Genomic DNA, 22,546 nt, shown 5'->3' with positions numbered 1-22,546 from the left:
CATTACACTTTGTGAAGATGAATTTGGTATACTTTATAATATCTGGGATGCGCAGGAACAGCTAGTTTCATTCACAGATCCATGGGATCTCCTTCCTAGATTTATCAGTGAATTTAAATGAAGAACTTCCATGTATGTATTGAAAAGTATCTTAGTGGAAACAAAAACAACACACAAAAAACCCTCAAACAATGACCACCTAATTAGGTGTGCTCCAGGCACTGTATGTGTAAGAGAAATGCAGTCATTAATCCTGAAAACAATGGAAAAATTTAGGCAGCTTCTCACCCCAATCTCATTATAGACTCACTGCAGCCTTTTTGCTTACAAGATGCATGGCTTTCAAAGGCCTAAATGTTTTGATTTTTAACATTTGAAACACATCTAAGAGTGGTAAGACAGGAGAGGTCCGGTACATTTCCCCCCATCTGCCTGATGACAGATAACAAATTAATAATAGCATGTATTTTTCTCAAATTTACATTGAACACAGCTGCAGAAACTTTCCTGCTATACAAAATTCAGATTATTCTTAAAAAGACAACTAGAAAATAAAAAATGTATGTTCATAAACTATACTATTAAGGGTCTTTTGTAATGCTTCTTGAGGTATTTTTCCCTCATTTGACTTTCATGAAATAAATTGTCAGAAACTACTGAAATGCCAGTGAAGTATTTTAGATACGTTTAGAGTACCCTCTCACTGATTATATAGGCAAAACACAGCCTACAGAACTTCAAATTAACTTATGGTAAAACACCTTAAATTTTTTTCACCAAATCAGATAAAAGAAAAAAATATTTTCTCTTTCTAGGAACAGAAATTATTAGACATAGGAATGTTTCTTTTTATGGCATATGTACAGAAGAAAGAAAACTTACTGAAATGCTCAATGGTTTATGCATTATCAAATGGCAGAACCAAGCATTTGAGTGATTACAGAGTGGAAATGAGCAGTTAAAAGCACAAACAAAATGAAGATATAAAACTATGCTCAGAATATAAGCACTATTCTTATAAAGCATAACTATAACTTTAGCTAAAGCTAATTTTGCTTCATTTAGCCTGATTAGACTATTTTTATTGCTAAATATATGCACACTACTACCATCACTCTGATGAATGGTAAATGAATGTTTAGGTCTGAGAATGTAAGATGATGTAAGAATGCTTGTAAGGTATCAACTCTTCTTGTCTGCTCCTAAATCAATTGCTTGTTACTATGTTATTTGGGAAATTGCTATTGGGATGCCCAAAGCTGTTAAAATGGGGATGTTTAGTAATTCAAAATGCTAATGCATGTGTATCTAAATGCGTATATATATGAGTGTGTATTTGTATCTATATCTATCTGCATATATATATCTGCTGCCCAGCAGAGATAAATACAAAAAATATATATAAAGAATTCAAGTAAGAACACATATGGTTTCAAGCCATTCAGAAGGACTAAACATAAATGTATTTGTATCAAAAGCCTTAGTACAAGTCCTAAGCATTAATATGAATGAGATCATTTAGGCAGTAATAGATAATGATACAGAGAGAACTACTGCATGCAACAGGATGACAGACAGATGAGCAAATCATGATCAGTAAGAAATCCTCTAAGGAAAACAAGGCTTTCTTTACTCTTTCATGTCTTATTAGAAGAGATAAAAAGCACTAAGAAAGATGAAGAATTTGGGAGAATGGGATGTGTGCCTATAGGTTTCTGTACATGAGTTAGTGCAGCAGAAGAACTGTCAGAATAAGAATTTGATATCAGAACAGCTTTTTTTAACACTGATACTGGAAGCAAAGTTGTTTAACAAAAAAATCTAGGTCATGCATGAAAACAAAACATGCAGCTGCTAGATGGCACTAAAATGGGCATGTCCATTCAAAAGTGCAGAGTACTAAAATTTTAAATGCTGAACGCTATAATTTTATTATTATTTTTATTGCATTATGGTTACATTACTGTTATTACAACTTTCAACCCTGCCAGAGCCCTGTCGTAACAGAAACAATAGTTGTTGCCCCAAGGAGTCTGCATTGTAAATTAAATTAAAGATAGCAGGTATGTGAGACAAGCAAACCAATGGAGTGGGAAAGAATAATGCAATTGAATAGGTCATTTTAACACGAAATGGCTGTTTATGAACTATTTAGCTGTAATAATCAGCCATCTGCCTTGCCATTTTCAGGCTGCAGTTTTCTGAATATATTTAAGGGGAGTAAAAGTATGACAAGCTGTTGGCTCCATATACGACTGAGTTTAACCTGTGTGAAAGAAACAAAAGAAAAAGTAATCTTTTTTGTAGGAGAAGATACAATTCTACTTCGTATTTTCAGAGTTAAAATAGAGGTGAACCTTGTAAATGTAATATTATACTAAAAATAGAGTTAGCTTTAGAGATTGCAGAGAAGGCAATAGGCTTAATTTATGATACTACCCCTTGAGGTGGCTCGGTTTCAGCTGGGATAAAGTTAATTTTCTTCTTAGTAGCTGGCACAGTGCTGTGGTTTGGATTTAGGATGAGAGTAATGTTGATAAGACACCCGTGTTTTAGTTGTTGCTAAGCAGCATTTACAGTAAGTTAAGGACTTATTCTACTTCTCACATCACCTCACCAGCTAGTAGGCGGGGGGGTGAGGGGGGGGGGGCATAAGAAGCTGAGAGGGGACACAGCTGGGACAGCAAAACCAAATGATTCAAGAGATAATCCAGACCATATGATGTCATACTCAGTGTATAAACTAGGGGGAAAGCTGTCAGGGGACAACTGCTCATGAACTGGTTGGGCATCAGTTGGCACTTTTCATGTTTTAACTTTTACACTTTGAAACTCAGATCCAATATTTTTGTTACTACATCTGCAATCATGAGCTTAAATAAAAATCAAGAAAGAAAAACCAATTAAAAAATTAGGAACACCTCTGTCTGATGTCTTCTTACCAAAAAAAAAGGTACACTTTTTTTCCCCCTTTCAGAATTGTCCCCTCTTTCTCCTGTTTTCTTGCAAGCAGCCAACCTTTAAAGTAAAACCAGAGTGATTTAACAATTTAACACTGTTGTATTGTATCTGAGAAGTAGAAAGCAAATGATGAAGATAGCCTTTTTTAAATTAAATTCAGGAATAAAGGTTGACATAGCCAACAAGGAAGAAAAAGTTGTAAAGTTATACAGTGGTTTGCTGCATCAGTAGATATCTTGCAGGAATACTGTTTCACTGAAAATTGTGGATTATCACTTCAGCTCCCTAATTTTTGCATTTAAAAAGGAAGAATGGAATGTACTATGCAGTACTTACCAAAAACTTGAAGGATTGTCTGTTTTTTATCATTTCCTGCTTTGTTTTTAGCATTACAGACATAAGGACCCGCATCAGTGTTCTTTATATCTCTTATTGTTAGTTCTGCATTGCTTCCTCTTAGCATATATTTTTCATTTTCTTCAATAAGTTTGCCATTCCTAAAAAAATAAGAACAATGTAAAAACCAACCAGTAGGTTCCAAACTCTGAAGCAATGTGTTGTGAATGCATCAATACGTTGAAAATAATTTTTGAGGGAAGAGACTTCTATTATGCTCAAAAATGCAATACCTCACTTAGTATAAACTGGCAGCACGCATAGAAGGGAGTTGATTTTAGCATAACCAATACTGTTCTGCAGGATGAGAGTGTTTTTTCATAAGAATGTTCACATTCTAGACAAAAAGCATTCTGAACTGTACTTTCATGTTCAAGACCCCAGCTTCATAAATTTATTGTCATGTTCTAAAAATATATACATATTGAAAATGCTATATCTTTATTCTTAAATGTTCAATATTGACTTAGTGTTAGAAGAATGCTTATGAACAGAACATACAGCTTACACTCAAGGAAGTGCAGAAGGAAACTGGTCAGACACACATACCTGTGTGTGAGGCACATTTAAAAGCAAATTAACTAAGTGTAACTGTTGCAGTTCATATCAGTAACAATGTACCAACTTAGAAAACATATTTTAAACCTCACACAAGTGGAGACTATTGGCACACCCTTTCCAATTACTTCCTCTCAGCTGTTGGCTAGCCACTACTTAGTAAGCAGGCACATCTCCAGTTGTTAGAATGAGTTCTGACCAGATGGCATAGAAATAATAAAACCTGTGAACAACTCTGAGGGCTGATCAAGGCTTGACCGGTCCATTTGAGCACGTTGGTATATGCAGAATTATCAAAACAGCTCCATTTTCAAGAGTGCAATTTTAACTTTTTTAATTTCTTCTCATTCTGCCTAGTTTGCTACAAGCTTTTTTTGATCTTATTTCTTTTGAATCAACATCCCCTTCTCACAAGCACCTATGTATAAAATTGCCTGATTTTCATAAGCACTGATAATCCTGCTGACAATTCCAACTTCTTGAAAACAATTTATTTCTAAAATGAAACCAATATACATTACTGAAATATTCTCTTCCATTCTAGTTTAGAATATACAGTTTTATTTCAAGATTGAAGCAACAATGATTTTCATGTCCTTCTCACATTATGCTGCTAACTATGCAGATTTCATATTTTATAAAATCGTATTTTTCCTACAAGAAAATACTGCTTCTTTCCTGGGAACATTAATATCTGTTAATAGGATTCCCCTGGCATCTATATAGCTCACATTTTACTGTCATTTTTGTAAATAACTAGTCATTTTAGCTGTCTACTTCAAGACATTACTGTGATACTTGATCATCTCCTTTCCAAAGCAAATCATAGGAATTGTTTTGCAGAACAGAAGAGATCTAATTTTCCACATCGTTGGTTTCACCAAAAAATTTAGTGATTTATGTTAAGAGACAGAAGTCTATAATCAAGGTAAGAAGTAACTTTCAAATGCCTGTTATTATAAGCATCACCTATATCTATGACAATTTCTAAGCAGAAATGAGATTATAAGCATTTCCCTGGACCCTCTAGTCAACAGGAGAGATTCAGATTGATGCTCTGATGTTGGAGAACAGGAAAGCATGAATAACACAATGAAAGTGGATTATTTCTTTTGACAGATAATTCTATGTCCTGTCAGTAAAGATAAGGGGAATGATCCTTCTGAACTTTACTAGTGTAAATTATCTCCGCAAACATAAACAATCATCATTTTTCAGTAGGACTATTCACATGAGTAAAGATTTCCAGTTCGTGATCTGTATCTTTGTATCTTTATCTTTCAGTCCTGGCTAATTTAAGTCTATTAGTGTATTGCTTCTTTTCAGAGTGTATGCTTTACACTAATGTAATCAGCTTCAATAAAGATATCAGTTAAGTGGTGAACGAATTAGATTCTCTCATCCATGAAATATCAACAAAGTAAACATGCATACTAAGTACAGCAGCAACTAAACCTTGCTGACCTTTCTTCTTGACTAGGTATTTCAAACTGACTAATTTGTAAGTGAACTAATGCTGTTCTTTTTTTTTTTTTTTTAAGTAGATTGACACATTAGTTAAGATGCCTCTGTTTCAAATTTACAAAACCTTAAACATTATCATCACCTGGAAATGAAAATAGTAGATGCAAATAGTTAAAGCTTTTCCACATTAGCTATGGTCTTAAGGAGCTTAAAGTTTGAAGCTACTCTTTTGTCCAGCATCTTGTTTTCAGTCAACACAGGGGGATATATATATATATATATATCAGCCAGCTGAATAATACTGTCATTTATTTTAAAAATACAGTTATTTTTTCATGACCTAGCTGAAGCTGACCTGTTATATCAGTTCACTGGATGCAATTCCACTTGTTTGTTAAAAAAGAAACACATAAATTTGAAGTTAACTTACATTCGACATCAAAAAGTACACTAAACACAAGGAAATTTGGAGTATGAGAAGTTGGCCATTAATACTGATAAATTGATTCAATTCGGTTCTCAATGTACGATAAGAATTTTAATATTAGATAAATCAGTTTTGACAGACTTTCCTACCACTGATAATGCTTTCTAGATTTTTCTCAGGATCAAGAAAGACTATGTTCATCTAGTTTTCCTATGTTCAGCCTTATTTCTAAAGAAAAGGCATCTAAAATATTATAGGAAACTAAAGTATTTATCTTAACATATCTGCAAAATAAGTTGAAGGGCAAGGAGAATATATCAAATGATTCTGAATCCTTTCAACCAGCTACCTATATGTGAATGAAAAGGGACATGAACAGGTCACATCAGAGAGCTCAGAGATTTGATGCAGAAATTTAGTACTGGAGAACAATGTAGAATAAAGTTTGATTCCTCTAGAAGAAATAATGTAGCTCCTCCCATCTTTTTTTCCTTATTTGCATACCAATAATAATATCCTGTCATGGACACCAGGGTCTTTTCCACCTGCCACTTTACAATATCTCACTGTCAGCAAAGAGTATTTTCAACTTCCAAGAATTTTATAGCCTAATAAGACAAATTAAAAACAGAATGAAAGGGGTGAAGAAAACCCAAACAAAGCAAACAAAATAAACAAACAAAAAAGCACCAACAGGGAAGGGAGGTACATAAGTCAATATTCTTCACTATGAGATAGCTCCCAAAATAGGAGCAGAACAGAAACTTCCACATTTAAGATTCAGTAATCAGCACATGAGCCTGTTAAGCTTTTGTAAAATCTTTACAAAAGATACTTCATGAATGGTTTAAAAAAGCCAACTGCCTCAGGGGCCGGCAAACCAAAACAAAATCCATCAGTAGACTCTGATCGATAGACACAAAGTCTGTGTCTTTCCAAGACATTTAGCCTGTGTAAATACTGTAATATTTATAAAATATTGACAGAAACCCACAAGTGTAAATACAGATATTCACAAGCTGTGGAAATTTATGCATTCTTTCTTAACAGCATAAAACATTAGTGTTGGCTGTCTTACATCTTGCAAAAAGACCATTTAGGGTACACAATTTCAGACAACTCTTAAGAATTTTGGCTGGGTAAAACAGACATTGTAAAAAATTACTTTAAAGACATTAAACTATCAGAACAGTCAACCTTCATTTGAATTCACTATCAGTTTTTAAATATGGGCTCTGCATATTTTGTTTTCCTTTTTCTTTTTCTTCACTAGATTTTTAATTCTAAGCCACATGATGGAATTAACTTTGCATTCTATGTATTTGCATATCTTGAGATTCAAATTGCACAAGGGGAAAATTTAAAATGAAGTATGACTTTTGGCATGTTAAGATGTAGGTATCAGTCAAAGGAAGCTAATATTAAAAATGAATCCAACATTGTTCACAGATTCCAAAGGAGATTAAGAGCTGATGGCAATCCCTTCTATCTCCTTCTATGAAAATGTAGTGACCTTTTAATTCACCTGAAATAATGTAAGTAGATGCAAATTACTCAGGTCTAAAATAGAAATGTGCACTGGTGTGAGGTGTCTTGAGATATTTTATATCCCAGGACTGATACATGTATCTTTGTTAAAATTGAAAGAACATAGAGTGCATGGATATTAAATTTTTTACAAATGTTATATGGTAAGTGTTCCCAAATGATAGCTATATTATAGTAATGTTATTGATAACATCAAAAAACACACATGAGCTTTAAAACTGGTTCCATTTTCAAAATGTATTACATTTTTAAAATTACATAAACCACCCTTGAAACTCATGCAGTGAAACATCTCCATATCCTGTGGGTGTCTAAAGGAATACCTCCTTATGAATCTGATTGAAACGGAGAGTTAGGGTTAGACTATTTTTACAAATCAGGAAAATGTTATCTTTGTTATCAGTACTGCTGATCTGTATTGGATACCTATTGCATAACTGCATATGTTTTCACCTGATGCATTCATGTGCAGAAGTTGTGAGATTCTTGCTTGTATTGAGATACAGACTCATTGCTTCAGCTTTGTTTCCACTTAGATATGAAAAACCATGTCAGTATGCTATTTTAGTTGCTTCTTACATTTATCTCACTTCCTGGTAACCTGAGTGCAATTGTGTTTGAGTTCATTCGCTTACTAATGCTGAATCTACCTTTAGAAGTCAGAACAGAAATGGACACCAAATGCTGCTAAAATTCAGTAAAAAAATTAAGGTTGCCCAGCTTAATGGATGATGATAGAAAATCAAGACATGTTAAAACAATGTGCTCTGATGTGCAGACCTCAACCAAACTTACCTGTACCAACTGATTTCAGGTGGAGGTGATCCAGTGGCTCTGCAGAACAAAGTTATTGCCTCTCCTCGATCGGCAGTGGCATTAAAAGATTTCTGTAGCAGAGTAATTGCTGGGGGAACTGAAAAATAAAACATTATGTCCTATTAATGGAAAATAAATTATTTTATGTGTTTCTAGAAAAATCTAAATCACAGGACAGGATCCTTTGCTAACTTTGGAATTTATAATTTTACTTAGGAATCAAGTTACAATATGAAACACTGTTACTAGTATTTCTTTACTTTTCTTAAACACAAGATTTTTAATCATTATCAGGTCTTTTTTCACTAGCATATTTTTTGAAAGCCCTTTTAAGCAGTTCTTCAATCTTTTTGCAGAACATTTTAGTTCTGTATGTCTAAAGCTAGACATAGCATGCATAAGACATAATAAAGTTATGATGACCACTAATTTAACTACCTTTAACTTTAATCTATTCTTTTAAAACAGGTATCAGTATGTAGTAGTCTTTCATCACTGGCCTTGCAGAATTCATTCATGGCTCTGTGGGCCAATAATGAAAGACCCATAACAACAGGAGAGACACTAGAGGCAAGTACAGCAGCCCAGTCTTCACCACGGATAACAACAACTGCAACTAGGGTGAACTGAACTACTAGATATTACAGTCTGAAATTCAGTCTTGCAGTGATGTGATGGTCAGTGTTCTGTAAATGATTAAAAACAATAATCCAGGTTTTACATATATATCATTTACAGCGATATAATGCAATGCAATGAATTCTATTTACATGGTGTATCTTCAAAAAACATTAAGAATTACATTTTCAGGAAAACAATATGAAGCAGACATGACAACTATATTACCCAGTTCAGTCAGGATATTTTAGAAGCTGACGTATTTTAAAATAGGCTATGACAACCAAGTAAAGCAAGAAGTCAATCCCACAACTTTTACTGCTTACCATTCACAATAACAATTATGTCCCGAAAGTCAATTTCTCCTCTTGCTTCCACTCTTCCTTCACATCTGTATACTCCTTCATCACTTTTACTGATGTTAAGAATTTGGAGATTATTGTTTGCTAATACAGCAAATCGATCTAGAAAGGCAAACAAGAGATAAAATGGTGTTAGTAAATCAAGACAACATGCAGAACGCTCACTTAAGTGAGTAGTATTAATGTACTTTCTCTATAAAATCAGAATGCTCATTGACAAAACACTCATTAATTTAAAAGTAAAATGTCAGCCAAGAAATTTGTTTTTTTCCCAGTCCAAAATACATTGCCATTTCCTAAAATTCAATCTGGATTTTCTATCCGTAACTTCCTGCTTACTCTAAGGAGTCATAAAATGTAAGTTAAACTTATAAATTACTGCAAAAAGAGTGGAATATTCATGAACACCTACGTAGAATTTAAAAAAGATTAGAGATGGAAAAAAGACAAATCACACCATTTGTAATATGAAAATGCTTCTTCCCTATCTATATTAAGCAACTGTCTTTGTGCCCATTTTATGGCACTATGCTTATTCATTTCTCAGCTTGCTTTCTCTCCTTCCCTCCTCCTGTTCCTTTGTTCATTCACTAATACTCATTCATTAATGTATCTCACCATAGTTTAACACTTCACAGAAATGGGTACGAAGACATAATTCAACAAAGCAGTCTACCTTCTACAGAGTGCAGCATAAACTGAAATTCAATGGACTTTTTGACTAGCTCAAGTTAATCGAAAAAAAATCAGATTCTGAATACATGTGCATGCACTTTCCTGCACATGCAGCAGCAAACTTATAACCTGGAAGAGTAAACTGAATCGGAATTTATTTTATTCTGTCCTTTATGTCTGAACTAGTGTATTAGGTTTACATGTCAAGACATTGGCAGCAGGAGGGCTGCAGGGCAGCCTCTGTAAGGAGCGACCGGGGCTGCCCTGCACTGGATCCAGACAGATCCAATAGACCCACCACAGGGCATGGCTGAGCCCTGCAGACGATGGTGGTGCCTGGGAAGGCCCAGTGGAGGAAGGGAAAAAATAACGATGCGCTCAAAACCCAAGAGTCAGGAACGAGGAAAACAAGACAGAAACAGCCCAGCAAGCACCAAGCTGAGAGAAGGTGCAAGGGGAGGAGGTGCTCTAGGTACCAGAGCAGAGACCCTCTGCAGCCCCAGGAGAAAGCATGGTAGAACAGATATCCACAGTGCAGTCTGTGGAAGACACCATGCTGGAGCAAGTTTTATCCTGAACTACTGCACCTCATGGGAAGAACGCATGCTGGAGCCATTATGGACTGACCACATGCCCATTGCCATCTCCCTGTACTGCCTGGGGTGCAAATGAAAAGTGAAATTGAGCCTGTGAAAAAGAAAGGGGGTGATGCTGCATTACTTCTCTCTTTCTGTTTCACCATCCATCTCTATTTAACAATAAACTCAAGTAATTTCCCCTCACTCAAATCCACTTTGCCTGTGCTGGTAACTGGTGAGTGATCTCTCTGTCTTTATCTTGAACCATGAGCTTTTTCACCTCATCTTCTCCCCTGGTACTGTTGTATTGCATTTAAGTGGCAACATTTTGCCGGTCATGTGGGAGGCTGCAGGTGTGGCTTCTGCTAGAAGCTTCCCCCATGTCTAATAAGAGTCAATGCCAGCTGGCTCCAAGGCAGACTCACTGCTGGTCAGGGCTAAGCCCATCAGTGACGGTGGTAGCACCTCTGGAATAACATAGTTAAGAAAGGGTAAAAGTTACTGCACAGGAGAGGAGTGAGATTATGTGAGAAACAGCTCTGCAGACACCAAGGTCAGTGCAGAAGGAGGGAAGAGGTGCTTCAGCAGACAGATTCCCCAGCAGTCCGTGGTGAAGACCATGGTGAGGCAGGCTGTGCCCCTGCAGCACATGGAGGTCTATAGTAGAGCAGATCTCCACCTGCAGCCCATGGAGGATTCCACACCAGAGCAGGGCAATGCCCGAAGGAAGCTATGACCCAGTGGGAAGCCTGTCCTGCAGCAGGCTCCTGGAAGGACCAGTGGGTGGCCCTGTGGAGATAGGAGCTGGAGCAGGTTTGCTGCAGGACTTGTAACCTGCGGGGGACCCCTGCTGAAGCAATATGTTCCTGAAGGACTGCACTCCATGGAAAGGACCCATGCTGGAGCAGTTCATGAAAAACTGCAGCCTGTGGGAAGGACTCACATTTGAGAAGTTAATGGAGGATTCTCCCATGGGAGGAGAGGGTCCCAAGGGACCCCATGCTGGAGCAGGAGAAGAGTGTGAGGGGTCCTCCCCCTAAGGAAGGAGTGGCAGAGACAATCTGCAATGAACTGACCACAGCACCCATTCCCTGTCCACTGTGCTGGTAGTGAGCCCAGAGAAGAAGGTAGGGATGGGAGGGAATGTGTTTTTTTAAGATTTGGGTTTACTTCTCATTATCATACTCTTATCTGATCGGTAATACATTAGTTTTTCCCAACACTGAGCATTTCATTGTATTTTTTCTCCCTTGTACAGCTGAGGAGGGAACTAACAGAGCAGCTGTGATGGGTACCTGGCATCCAGGCAGGGTCAACCCAGGGCTCCTTTTGAGGAGGGTGAGACAGTGGCTGTGGGGGGCGCCTTGAAGCTGGCCAAGGTCAACCCACTACAAGTGGTCAAACTAATGGACTTTTCTGAGGAGAATGACTTCCTGCATTTCACCATATGCGGTTTTTTAACAACTTGCATACTTGTTATTGAGTTCTTATTCTATGTGAATCAGAGTCATTCTATCAGTATTGGAGGATGACAACATTTACTAGCAATTTACTAGTTTTAACTACCAATCAAGTATCATTTCTCACTTTGCTTTCCTTTTTGATTCTGCTAGATTCTTAAAGAATGCTAGATTTCTCATAAAACAGTGATAAACAACACCTGGTAGAAAAGCTTTTACGTAGAATCCATTCAAAGAGCATATGTAGATACATAGTTACAAATAAAACAGCTTTTTATGCTGAGTTCTATTTCATTACCAAGGACTCTACAGAAAATTAAGACAAGTTGAAAAATAAAATTTAATTACGCTTCACCTGATAGAGATTTACAGGATATCAATATCCTCAACACATTTACACTAATTATGTCTAGTTTATTAAAGTAATGCTTGAACATTAATGTTATTTCTCACACTATCACATACAAATTATAAAATTTTTTTCTTTCCCATCCCTACACAATTCTAAGAAAGCTGTGCTTTATAAAGATGAAATGTAGCCCCTCTTTAAGCATCGATAACATTTTTCCTTTGTTACCATAAATATTTAATGTATGAGATAAACAAGAGGACTGGAGACCACCCTGATTTCTTAATGTTTTATTCTTTGGTAGGCTTGCTAAAGAATAGCTCATGTCACTGTAAAAATGCTACTAAGTATATACAATGATACTATGCTCATTCAGTGGGAATAAATTCTGCATAGACCCTGTGGGTCAACAAATGCACCGAAGACAGGAAAAGGTTAGATCTTGTTAGACCACTACTCATATGTAGCGTGGAACATTAAGTTGACTCAAAACAGTAGAATAAATTGGTAAAACAGCATGAACTGTTACGATGTTGCTCACACAAATCATGTTCACTGTCCCATGATTATCCTAATAAAAATTGTCCCCTGTATTAAACGGATTACAATTGGTGGATGTGGACAGTCACTCAGCAATACACTCATCCAGCTCACTGCTATGTTCTGGACTCAACTCACTTAACTTCAAACATCTAATTTAGAAGAACAGTCACACTACCTTCCACTTCAGTCAGATCAGAAATTAAGTGGTATGGATGGCAAGAGGGATTGCCCATGTCTTTTCAGTTCCTCACAACCTGAGATTGAGGAAATTTTTCTTTATGATTTGCAAATTTTACTGTGTTCTAGGGCATGTACCAGGCTAGGACCCACAATATCTAACAAAAAGGTTAGGCATAGCTGTTCATTCTAAGACTAGGACACGCCTAAAGATCTGTTGAATTAAAAATTAAAAACTTTTAGAAAAAAAAAAAGAAAACTAAGACTCCTATGAAATGTGTCTCTCATACAACTAAATCTGTCATTCTTACAGAAGGGACTGTAATTTCTTCTTTTACACCAAATGTGAACACAGCATGTTCACAATCTTAAACACAACTATCTTTGAGATGAGAGTCAGTTGAGATTACACTAGACTGAGCAAGCAGCAGAACTGGATGGCCACAGCCTACCCATGATCTAGAGAGTTAGTCTGTCTGATTTGAAGTCAGTTTTATCTAGTCTTTCAGAGTAAGAGAATGCTTTTTTTATGGATCACATTAGCCATAAGATAACATGCAGTTCTCCATGGCTGCAACTAGATGGATTTTCAAAAAGGAAATTTTGAGAGTTTTCCAGAACCTTCAGTCATATAAAAATTGTGATCTTGAAGAGAATCATCTTGCATACTAAAGATAGCTATGCAAGGGAAAAAACCCCACACCAACCCCCCCCCAAACTAATAAAATTACATTATACTGAGAATATAAAAGCATACAGAAAACACGAAGGGTGAACCAGTCCCAAATATTTTCTATCCAACTGTATAAAAGTTACAATTTTGCATATGCATTATAGTTACATACCACACCTACACTACATTTATAGATTACTGCTACTCTCATAGTGAAATTCTGATATACCTTAGTGATCTGAGCAGTGATAGAATAAAACATGCATGTTTATATAGATTGTATTACATGTAGACATATGTTAATACGTATATGTAGCATATACGTATTAACAGGGTAGCACTGCCTTCTTCTAAGGCCAATTTCAACTTAAATTGACATACAAATGTCTGTACATGGAATTTCTCTATTTGCTTTAAGCAATGTAGAAGGAGTCGCATTTAATGTCCTTTGAAGTCCCAGAATTGTGCAGAAACAGAGCAAGTCACTTAGGACTCCAGATAAGATTTGGTTGATGAAATAAATCCCAATCACTTTCATAGCTAGTAAAATGTCCCTGACTCCCATACAACAGAATTATGAATCATGACAATTTAGATCTTGGTAACAATAAAGAAAACCTTTGAACATTCCCAGAAAATGATGCTTTACATAGTGACCTATTAAACCTTAAACAATGAAAGACCAGAAAGACTCTTTGAGGTCATTGTTCACCTAGGTTTCTTCTGTTTGATTTTTTTTTCTTTTATGAAATAATAATGGACAGATACACTCCCAGGTTCGTACTTCCATCTTTGGTTGCAGAACTCAAAAGAGAATATAAATCCTAGGGTGATCTAAAGATGGAGCAGATAAGGTTTTAGGAACAAACAGAAAGTTACTCAGAATGGTGAGAGGCTATTTTATCTACATCTATTTTAGATACAGACCACGTGGAAAAAATCTTTAAATCTGTACTTCTGATTTTGTGTACAGGCCTTCTGGGAGAAGAAACCAGTCTTCTGCTGTAATGGAACATAGAAATATAGCTACTAGTAACTGACAAGAATTTGCAACGCTCAAATAGTCAAAAGTCCATGCTACAAAAATCCTACGGGTTGTAACATTTAAAATGGAAGAATGGTCAAGAATATAAAAAAAAAAAAAAGAAATGAAAGCACTGACATTATCCTATGCTTTTCTATTATATCAGTGCTAGAATGCTTAAAATAGAAGCTGCTTTCTCATGTCCTCCAAACGAACTGCAATATACAAGTCAATTTGGATATGAAATTGTTCAGTATTTTAGCTTACTATGAACTAAAACCCAACAATTATTTACTTCTTTTTTTTTTTAACAGGTGTCATTTAAAATATGACAGACAAATTTCATACTATTTAAAGTTATACAAAAAGGTTATGGGTACTGATCCTTCACAGCAGATTTTGAAGCTGGAAATGTAACATAAAACAGAGTAGTTTTATCACCCAATGCCTGAAAAAAAAAATTTTTAACTGTAAGAATTTGACTATACTCTTTTTCCACCTGCATTACAAACCCATATATATGTAGTCAAACCTCACAAAGTTCACAATGTCTTATTTTCAAATGATTTAAAATGCTGCTTCCTCCCAGGCATGACTGGGATCTTATCTGGATCATACTTTAGAACAGAACACAAGGAAACTATTCTGGTGTTTAAATTAGAACTGGTTTCTATTGTTGTATCTTTTTAAATTTCAAGCACTGTGAAAGAAAATGGTTAAAGAGATAAGCTGACACACTGAAATTTTAGAAGTCCTAATTTTCAAAATGTATGATTTTTTCAAAATGCATGAATTTTGCTTTATTCCTTTGCTAATCCAACAGCAGCAAACCTGATTGGAAAAAATTAAATGAAAATAATGAAAAATTTGTGACAGATCCTTGATGTAATTTTACTTTTTCAAAGTCTAAGCTGCATTCTGTGCACAGTGAAGTTCTATCTGTGCATGTTTTAAAAACTTATTCAGTTCCTATATGGCAGCTCAGGACGAGTTCCTGCAAAGAAGTTCCCAGCAATCTTTTGGGTATTTTGACCCTCATAATACATCTAGACAAAATTCCCAATTGGAAAAAATGATATATGAAGGAACCCATTGCATATGGATTCTCTATAGAGACCACATGAGTTGGTGAAATTCTACTTATGATGACAGGCTAATCAAAATCCACCATTACAAGGTGATGAGTGTTCTTTTACAATAATATTTTAAAATTAATTAGAATGTATAACTTAAAGAGTTACCAAAATACTAACTGTCAGCAATAGTTGTGACTTCCTCATTCCGATACAACCAGCTGACAACAGGAGCAGGTGAACTAGTAACATGGCAAACAACTTCTGCATCTTCTCCTTGCCTGAACTCTTGTGGAGATACTATGTCTCGGAAAGTGAGTTTTTCTAAAAAGGAAGAAAACAGAATATAGTAAGTGTCTTCCAGCTCACTTAGGATTGAAATGATATGTGACACCAAATCAGATAAAGATGACTACTAAACATTCTCATTGTGATAATACAGATTTTTTTTCCATAATTTAATTTTTCTAGATAGGACTCAAGTGGTCTTGGACACATGAATTCCACTCTGTAGAAATAACTTCACAATAATTTTGCATTATGAAAACCTTTGTATTATCTAAAATGAGCATGCTTCATAAATATATTGTCCATTGTTCCAGAATCCAGTTTTGAACCCCTATTTTTTTTAGATGTTTATATATTCAGGTTAATAGCCTATTTACTCTGTTGTCTATTTACTCATGATCTTATCACTGAATTAAAACCTTATGTTTTTATTCCATTGAAACTTCCATCAAAACAACCAAAATTATTTGGAAGAGTCTTGTCAAAAAGGTGGAACTTTAGGCTCATTGACTGTGAAAAACATCAGCTGAATAAAACATAACATTTTAAAAGCCAGTGGGAAGCTGTACGGAAAAAAACTTAGTATTATTAAGTCATGAGAAATTATAGCATTTTTTGTGGGGGAAATAAGATATTCTTAGGCCTAATGAGGCTTTTAATTTTTCCAACCCCAAATAACCAAACTTGATATTTAATTTTATTAGTGGCCTGAATAAGTTTTGTATTATTAGAACTTAGTGTTAGAAGTCCAAGACGACATTAATCCATGATGTCATACAAGATCTAATGCAGAAACAAATTTGGAAGATTGCACACAGAACAAACAAACTGACCTATGTTCTTTAGGATCAGAAACTGCCAACTACATTTTAGGTAACACTTTGGAGAACGTAAGTCAGAGGTGCAATTCCACCTCCACTTTTTTGTATTGGTAAAAGTGCAGGCTCAAATAATCCACAGTTCCCATAGCAGAGAGAGCACACTTTTGTTATATAAATCTCTTACATACTTCTATAAATTATTTTTATGAAATATTTGAAGAATGTGACCTTATATAAGTCAGAAGAAAAATTCTCATAGGCATCAGTGAGTACTGAACCAGACCCTAATATCCTGCTTTTTCCTTACAATGCATCATAAACACAAACAATTAAACCTTTATATGACTATTGCCACAAATCTTTTTATGTCTTGTATAGGTCTTCAGGTTTATCTACCCTCAGAATTATTAAAATTACCACATTCAAACATTTCAAAAGACTTCAGCCTTGCTCAGCAGTTTGCTAATGGAGTGACTGGCAGCTTTAAGCATACAAATAAATTCCACAAAACCTGAAATCCTTTGAACGGCCAATTTTCAAGCCATCATGTGATGACTTGCAATTGCTATCACCATTTTAATGGTTGTTTTATCAATAGTTTTCCTTAAATTGTACTTTTTTCATTATCCTAGTTATCTGTACCTTTCAGAAGTAATGCTTTGATTTTACTCTGAATTTAATGCCTCTTGCAATTCCTTAGTGCTCAGCCCATCTAGAAATAAATTTTATGACTATTAAAAAGCTATTCTCCAAAGAAACTAGAGAATAACTCAGTTGAAAGGCTACTAGCAATGCTCTACTTTTTCACCAACAAAAATCTTGCCTTCTGTCGTCACTATATACTAGTTCAATGTATTGCTTTTGATTGAGCTAAAGAATACAGTATAATGTAAAGTCATTTAACTAATTTGAAGAACAACCCACAGCCAAACAAAAAAAAAACTCTCAGAAAATCTCTTGCCACAGTGGAATGTATTTACTTTTCAAATATACTCCTCAATTAGTTGTTTGCAGTTGAAATGCATTCTGGATATTCATCACCGTAAGCTTCAATTCCTTATGGGAAAATGTCATTATAAGGCCAAGAATAGGAAAAGACTGACATAAAAAAACCCTAACTCAGTCTAAAATCCACCTTTTAATGATATATAGTGCACTTCCTGCCCTTTTATTTATGCATGTATTTGTAGCATTTTGTAGATATTTTTGTAATTAAGAATTAAGTTGGCATAACTTTTTTTCATATTTCCTGTTTTCCATGAGGGACATACACTGGACTCTCATAAGATGGCATCCTAAGGAAAAGTGATCTATAATATAATGTAGCCATCCATTTCATTTAAGTCTTTGATGTAATATCTATTAACTAATCTGCAGGAGATGCAATTATTTGGAAGATAAGGTTCAGAGCCTAGAAAGATATTTTGCATAGGCTTCACTTTTTCAATAGCAGTGGCTTTTAAAACATTGTCTTTCATTTGATAATATTTTACTTACGATAGATTTCCAAAACAACAGTAGCTTCTTGAGTTTGTCCTTTAGCATCTGATGCTTGACATCGATATATACCAGCATCTTCTATATCTGCATTGTAAATGGTTAGACGTGATCGAACACCTTCTTTCTGAACAACCACTCTTTGACTAGAAACAATCTTCTCTCCTTGTGGATTGTACCAATCTATGTTGTCAGGCTCACCAATGGCTTCAAACAAAACCAAAAAATCCAACATTAGAAGTTCAGATAGACATGCTTACCAAATGCACAATGTCTATGCAAAGTCAGAGAACTGCTAAATTCTTGAGAGTTGTGAGAATGTCTGTAGAAAGACAAGCAAGGCAAAACTGCAGGAAGATGTCTTATTGTTGAGACTAGTAGCTCAAGAATTCAAGAGGGAAAGATATGAAGTCTTAAAAGAAAGAAACAAGCCATTCAGCAACCACTGGATCAGCAGGTCAATTCATCAGTCAGTTACATTGTCAATGTAGTCAGGCCATGTGTCATTGTCAATGGAAGATGGCAACTCAGCAACACCAAGATCCATATCAGCAGCTGCAAATGCAAACCCTTCTCCTAAGACCTGGCTCACTGGAAAAAACTTTTTGGGTGCCTCATTAGGCTGGATAGTAAAGTTTAGCCTAGTAGCTTATTTAACTCTTTAGATTAGACAAATGAAACTATTTTAACTAAAGAAGCATCCTAAAATATATAAACTACCTGCATTCATACAGACAATTCAACCTGAGCTATTCAGTCCGTAAGAAATAGCTTCTAGACTGGAAACCAATGAAGCCAATGAAGATCTACTATTTATCACAATTTTCACAAGTCGATGTGAATATACAAAAATACACTAACTTAATACTGTGAATCAATTAATACAGTTTCAAATTATGTACCCTAACAATGCTACGACTCTATGTAGAAGGTTCAAAATACAAAAAAAAATGTACCTACGATAAAAGTGAATACATACCTGTGCATGTGAAGAACTTGGATTCACCCACACTGAGCTCAACTTTGCTAAGTGAAATTGTAACTTGAAGTAGAGCTGAAAAATATAAAGTAGGTTATGAACACACTTTGGCATTTATCAGTTAACCTGAAAAGGTTTTGTATTTTCTGTTTCTGTACTATAGAGCCTGGGCAACAAATCTGAAAAGTTTAAGCTAAGAACTGTATCTTTGAGCTGGAGTATACATAGAGGTAGATAAAGCAATCAAAATAAAGAAAATATGTTACATGAAGGATAACAGCCTCAAATACTAAAACTTATGACAAAATTAGAGAAAAAAAAAAGAGTAGAAGGGATTGAAAGATACAGAAACCAAAACCTCAGTGTGTATCTGAAGTTTTAAAAAATACTGTGTCAAGAATATGAGGTTTTCAGTCTTAAAATGTAATAATTATTGTTTATTCTGTGTATGTGGAAATATTTCACCTTGTTGAAAACTGCAACACAAACATTGAGTACACAGTGTATACTCAACGTCCCAACTCGCTAGATTATTTGTATATGATTGGTATAAAAGTACAAAAGGACAATCATCTCTAGAGGTGAGAAGTACTACATTCCAAGCTAACTTTTTGGTGTGAAAAATTTAAATTATTCTTAACATTTTATCTTAACAGTACCCTGCCCTCCATAAGAAAACAGCTAAGAAGAAAAACCACAAAAAGCCCCCAGGAACACATCCTATTTCGGGCAAATGTAAATGCCTGTGTCTACTCTGTTTGCTAACATCAAAACCTGTCAGTCCATAAAGACCATCAGGAAGAAGACATGACCACCTAGAGGTGACAAAGAAACTGAAGTGGACTGTAAAAATGTTGAACATAATACCAGAGCACATACTAGTACCATTTTCTTTGCAATAGCAAGGAAGACAATGAAGGCTACGTTGGAACACAAGCATACCACTGACAGAGAAAGAGACTGATCATTCTCCTCTGTAACGTTTACGTCCATGGTACCAGAAGAAAGGCCAAAGTTAAGAATAGGAAAGGAAATGCATTTCAGACAAAGTTTTATTTTTGTTTTAATAAGCATCCAGGAGTAATAAATCATTTAGGAGGCTACTCAAAGCCTCATTTCTTTATTTACCTGTAAGGCTAAGCTCCATTTTAATCTCAGGACATATAACTGTCTGGTTGGAAACTGAGGTACTAACAGTCCAGTAGTTGGAGAATTTCAAGAGATTATAGCCCAGACATTTATTTCAAATCACAGACTCATTTTTTTAGGTCCTGTGCCACCACTTGTCTGTATTTTTTTCATAAAGTTTGTAGTCTTGTAGAGTTACTTCAGAAATATGTATGCCAGCATTTCAGCAGTATTGTTTCAAGGACAATTTCACTGCTCAGTTCCAATTAGTAAGTGATGTTGAACTACATAAATGTAATAGATTAAGTAAAAAATGTCAGGTAGCATGTAAGGAACTGCATGATGAGAGGTGAAAAGTTAGAAAAATATATTTTCCTCATCATTGAAATAGGTATTTGAGTCTGTAAAACACAGTTTTGGCAAAGGGCTGAACTCCGCTTAAAATTCTTAACATAAGTACAATTATGTCTCTGTGGAGACATGATATCTACATCTCTGAAACCAAAAGGAAATAATATTTTCTACATATGATACTTTAATATTTACAAGATAGAAAAATACAAGACCATCTGTTCATTTTCCCCAGCTCTGCTTCATGTAAATAGAGCAAACCAGAAAGGAAAATATTGCCCAAGTGATTAATCTAGCAATCTGTGCTTATTAAGTAGTCAGGCAAATAATTCAATAGTTTGCTAGAAGAAGGCTCACTCATCACTTACTGAAAATAAAATATTGCAAAGAGACAACCCATTCAGAAAGTTTTATATTACTTCCAAATTTATTACAAGTAGACTACATAGGTGCATTAGAGCGCTATAAGCTCTGATGAAGATGGCATGCAACGTATGCACAATTCAAGTCACTACTGTACACTAACAGCTAATGGATTAATATAAAAGGGAGCTGTTTGTACAGTCTGGTCAGAAGGTCTTTGAACACACAGGTGAATGCTTATTTTATCAGGTCAGCAAAGATGTTCAAAAACATTCAAGTCAGTAGAGGTTCTGTCTAGCTATGTTAAACTAAGTCCAGAAACTGATAGTATCTTCTTGACAGATGTGACAAAATAGTCCCAAATTTCATAACTAGCTGCAAAGAATAAAAAAAATAAAAAATCAACAAATAAAAAGCAAGATCTAGAAGATGTCTTCAGGTACACTGGAGTGTAATGCTACTGTAGTACAGCTGTTCTGTGAAAAAGTAAAGTCAGTCAGGGCTTCATTTAGTCTTCAGTACATGTTCAGTTTTGCAGCAAAAAAAACACCCCAAACACTATTAGCACTAGGGGTACAACCAATCCCTTCCCTTTTGATCACAGTCATTATAAAAGAATTATTATCAACTGTACCACACTAAGCAGATTCTGTTGAATTATTCCATAATGGGTTTAAAAATCACTTGGGAAGATAAGTAAGAGCAGTAGTAAGAGATCTATTTGTTCTGTTAAACATGGAGACAGATGACTATTCATAAGGCCTAATATGCAGTAGACTGATTTCAGCACCATTTGCAGGAGTATCCTTTCACATTCAGATCAATAGATCTGAATGCATTTTTGAATTTACTGTTGAGCAGAGAGAGAGTACACTGCCGCAGAGGTGTCCTTCTAAATATGTTGGGCTGCAAACTCACTGAAAGGGAGAGGTAACGTGAAGGCAGTAAATAGGAAAGGGCACGGGTATGAAGACAAAACAAAAGCACAGCCTCGTATCAACATGGAACAAAGGAGAAGAGCAATAGTGGTAGAGGCTAATTTTGATGGCTTTGGCAGTGGCTTCTAGGAAAAACAAGTAGACTGCAAGACACAACTGAGGATTGTATTCTTCGTGAAGTTCCTAATTCAGTTTTCTGACCACAGTTACACCCTAAGCTATCAGCATGCTTTGACTTCAGGTAGTAAGTAAAATTACTTGGGTGATGTGTTTTTTCTTTCAGTAAATGATTACAATAGTATCTAATATTTAATATGTTTAGAAAACTTGCCTTCATTTTTTGTGAGCATGAAGAAATTAGTACGTTTATAATTGGTATCAAATTCAATCCCAGAACAAACATTCACCCAGTTAATCCTTTCCTCCTTTATTATGCAGGCTTCTGAGAATACTCTGCTTAAATCCACTGACCCTCAGAT

General features: G+C 35.3%; 1 protein-coding gene across 2 annotated transcripts in view; it reads right to left on the bottom strand.

Annotated features, from left to right (window-relative positions):
- Positions 1-22,546, bottom strand: part of NCAM2 (neural cell adhesion molecule 2) — a 280,251-nt gene that overhangs the window by 94,078 nt on the left and 163,627 nt on the right. For both annotated transcript variants that reach the window (XM_061366718.1, XM_061366719.1), the window contains exons 2-7: positions 19,288-19,362; positions 18,309-18,515; positions 15,883-16,026; positions 9,115-9,252; positions 8,150-8,267; positions 3,298-3,458 (exon numbers count right to left, since the gene is read on the bottom strand). In XM_061366718.1, coding sequence (XP_061222702.1) covers positions 3,298-3,458; positions 8,150-8,267; positions 9,115-9,252; positions 15,883-16,026; positions 18,309-18,515; positions 19,288-19,362 — 843 coding nt within the window. The remainder of the gene's footprint in view (positions 1-3,297; positions 3,459-8,149; positions 8,268-9,114; positions 9,253-15,882; positions 16,027-18,308; positions 18,516-19,287; positions 19,363-22,546) is intronic.

The sequence above is a fragment of the Neopsephotus bourkii genome, unplaced genomic scaffold (genome assembly GCF_033783945.1).
Source record: "Neopsephotus bourkii isolate Nb327-2 ecotype Australia unplaced genomic scaffold, CSIRO-AGI_Nbou_v1 NB_1350, whole genome shotgun sequence".
NCBI lineage: Eukaryota > Metazoa > Chordata > Aves > Psittaciformes > Psittacidae > Neopsephotus > Neopsephotus bourkii.
This window is presented reverse-complemented; position numbering and strand designations above follow the sequence as displayed.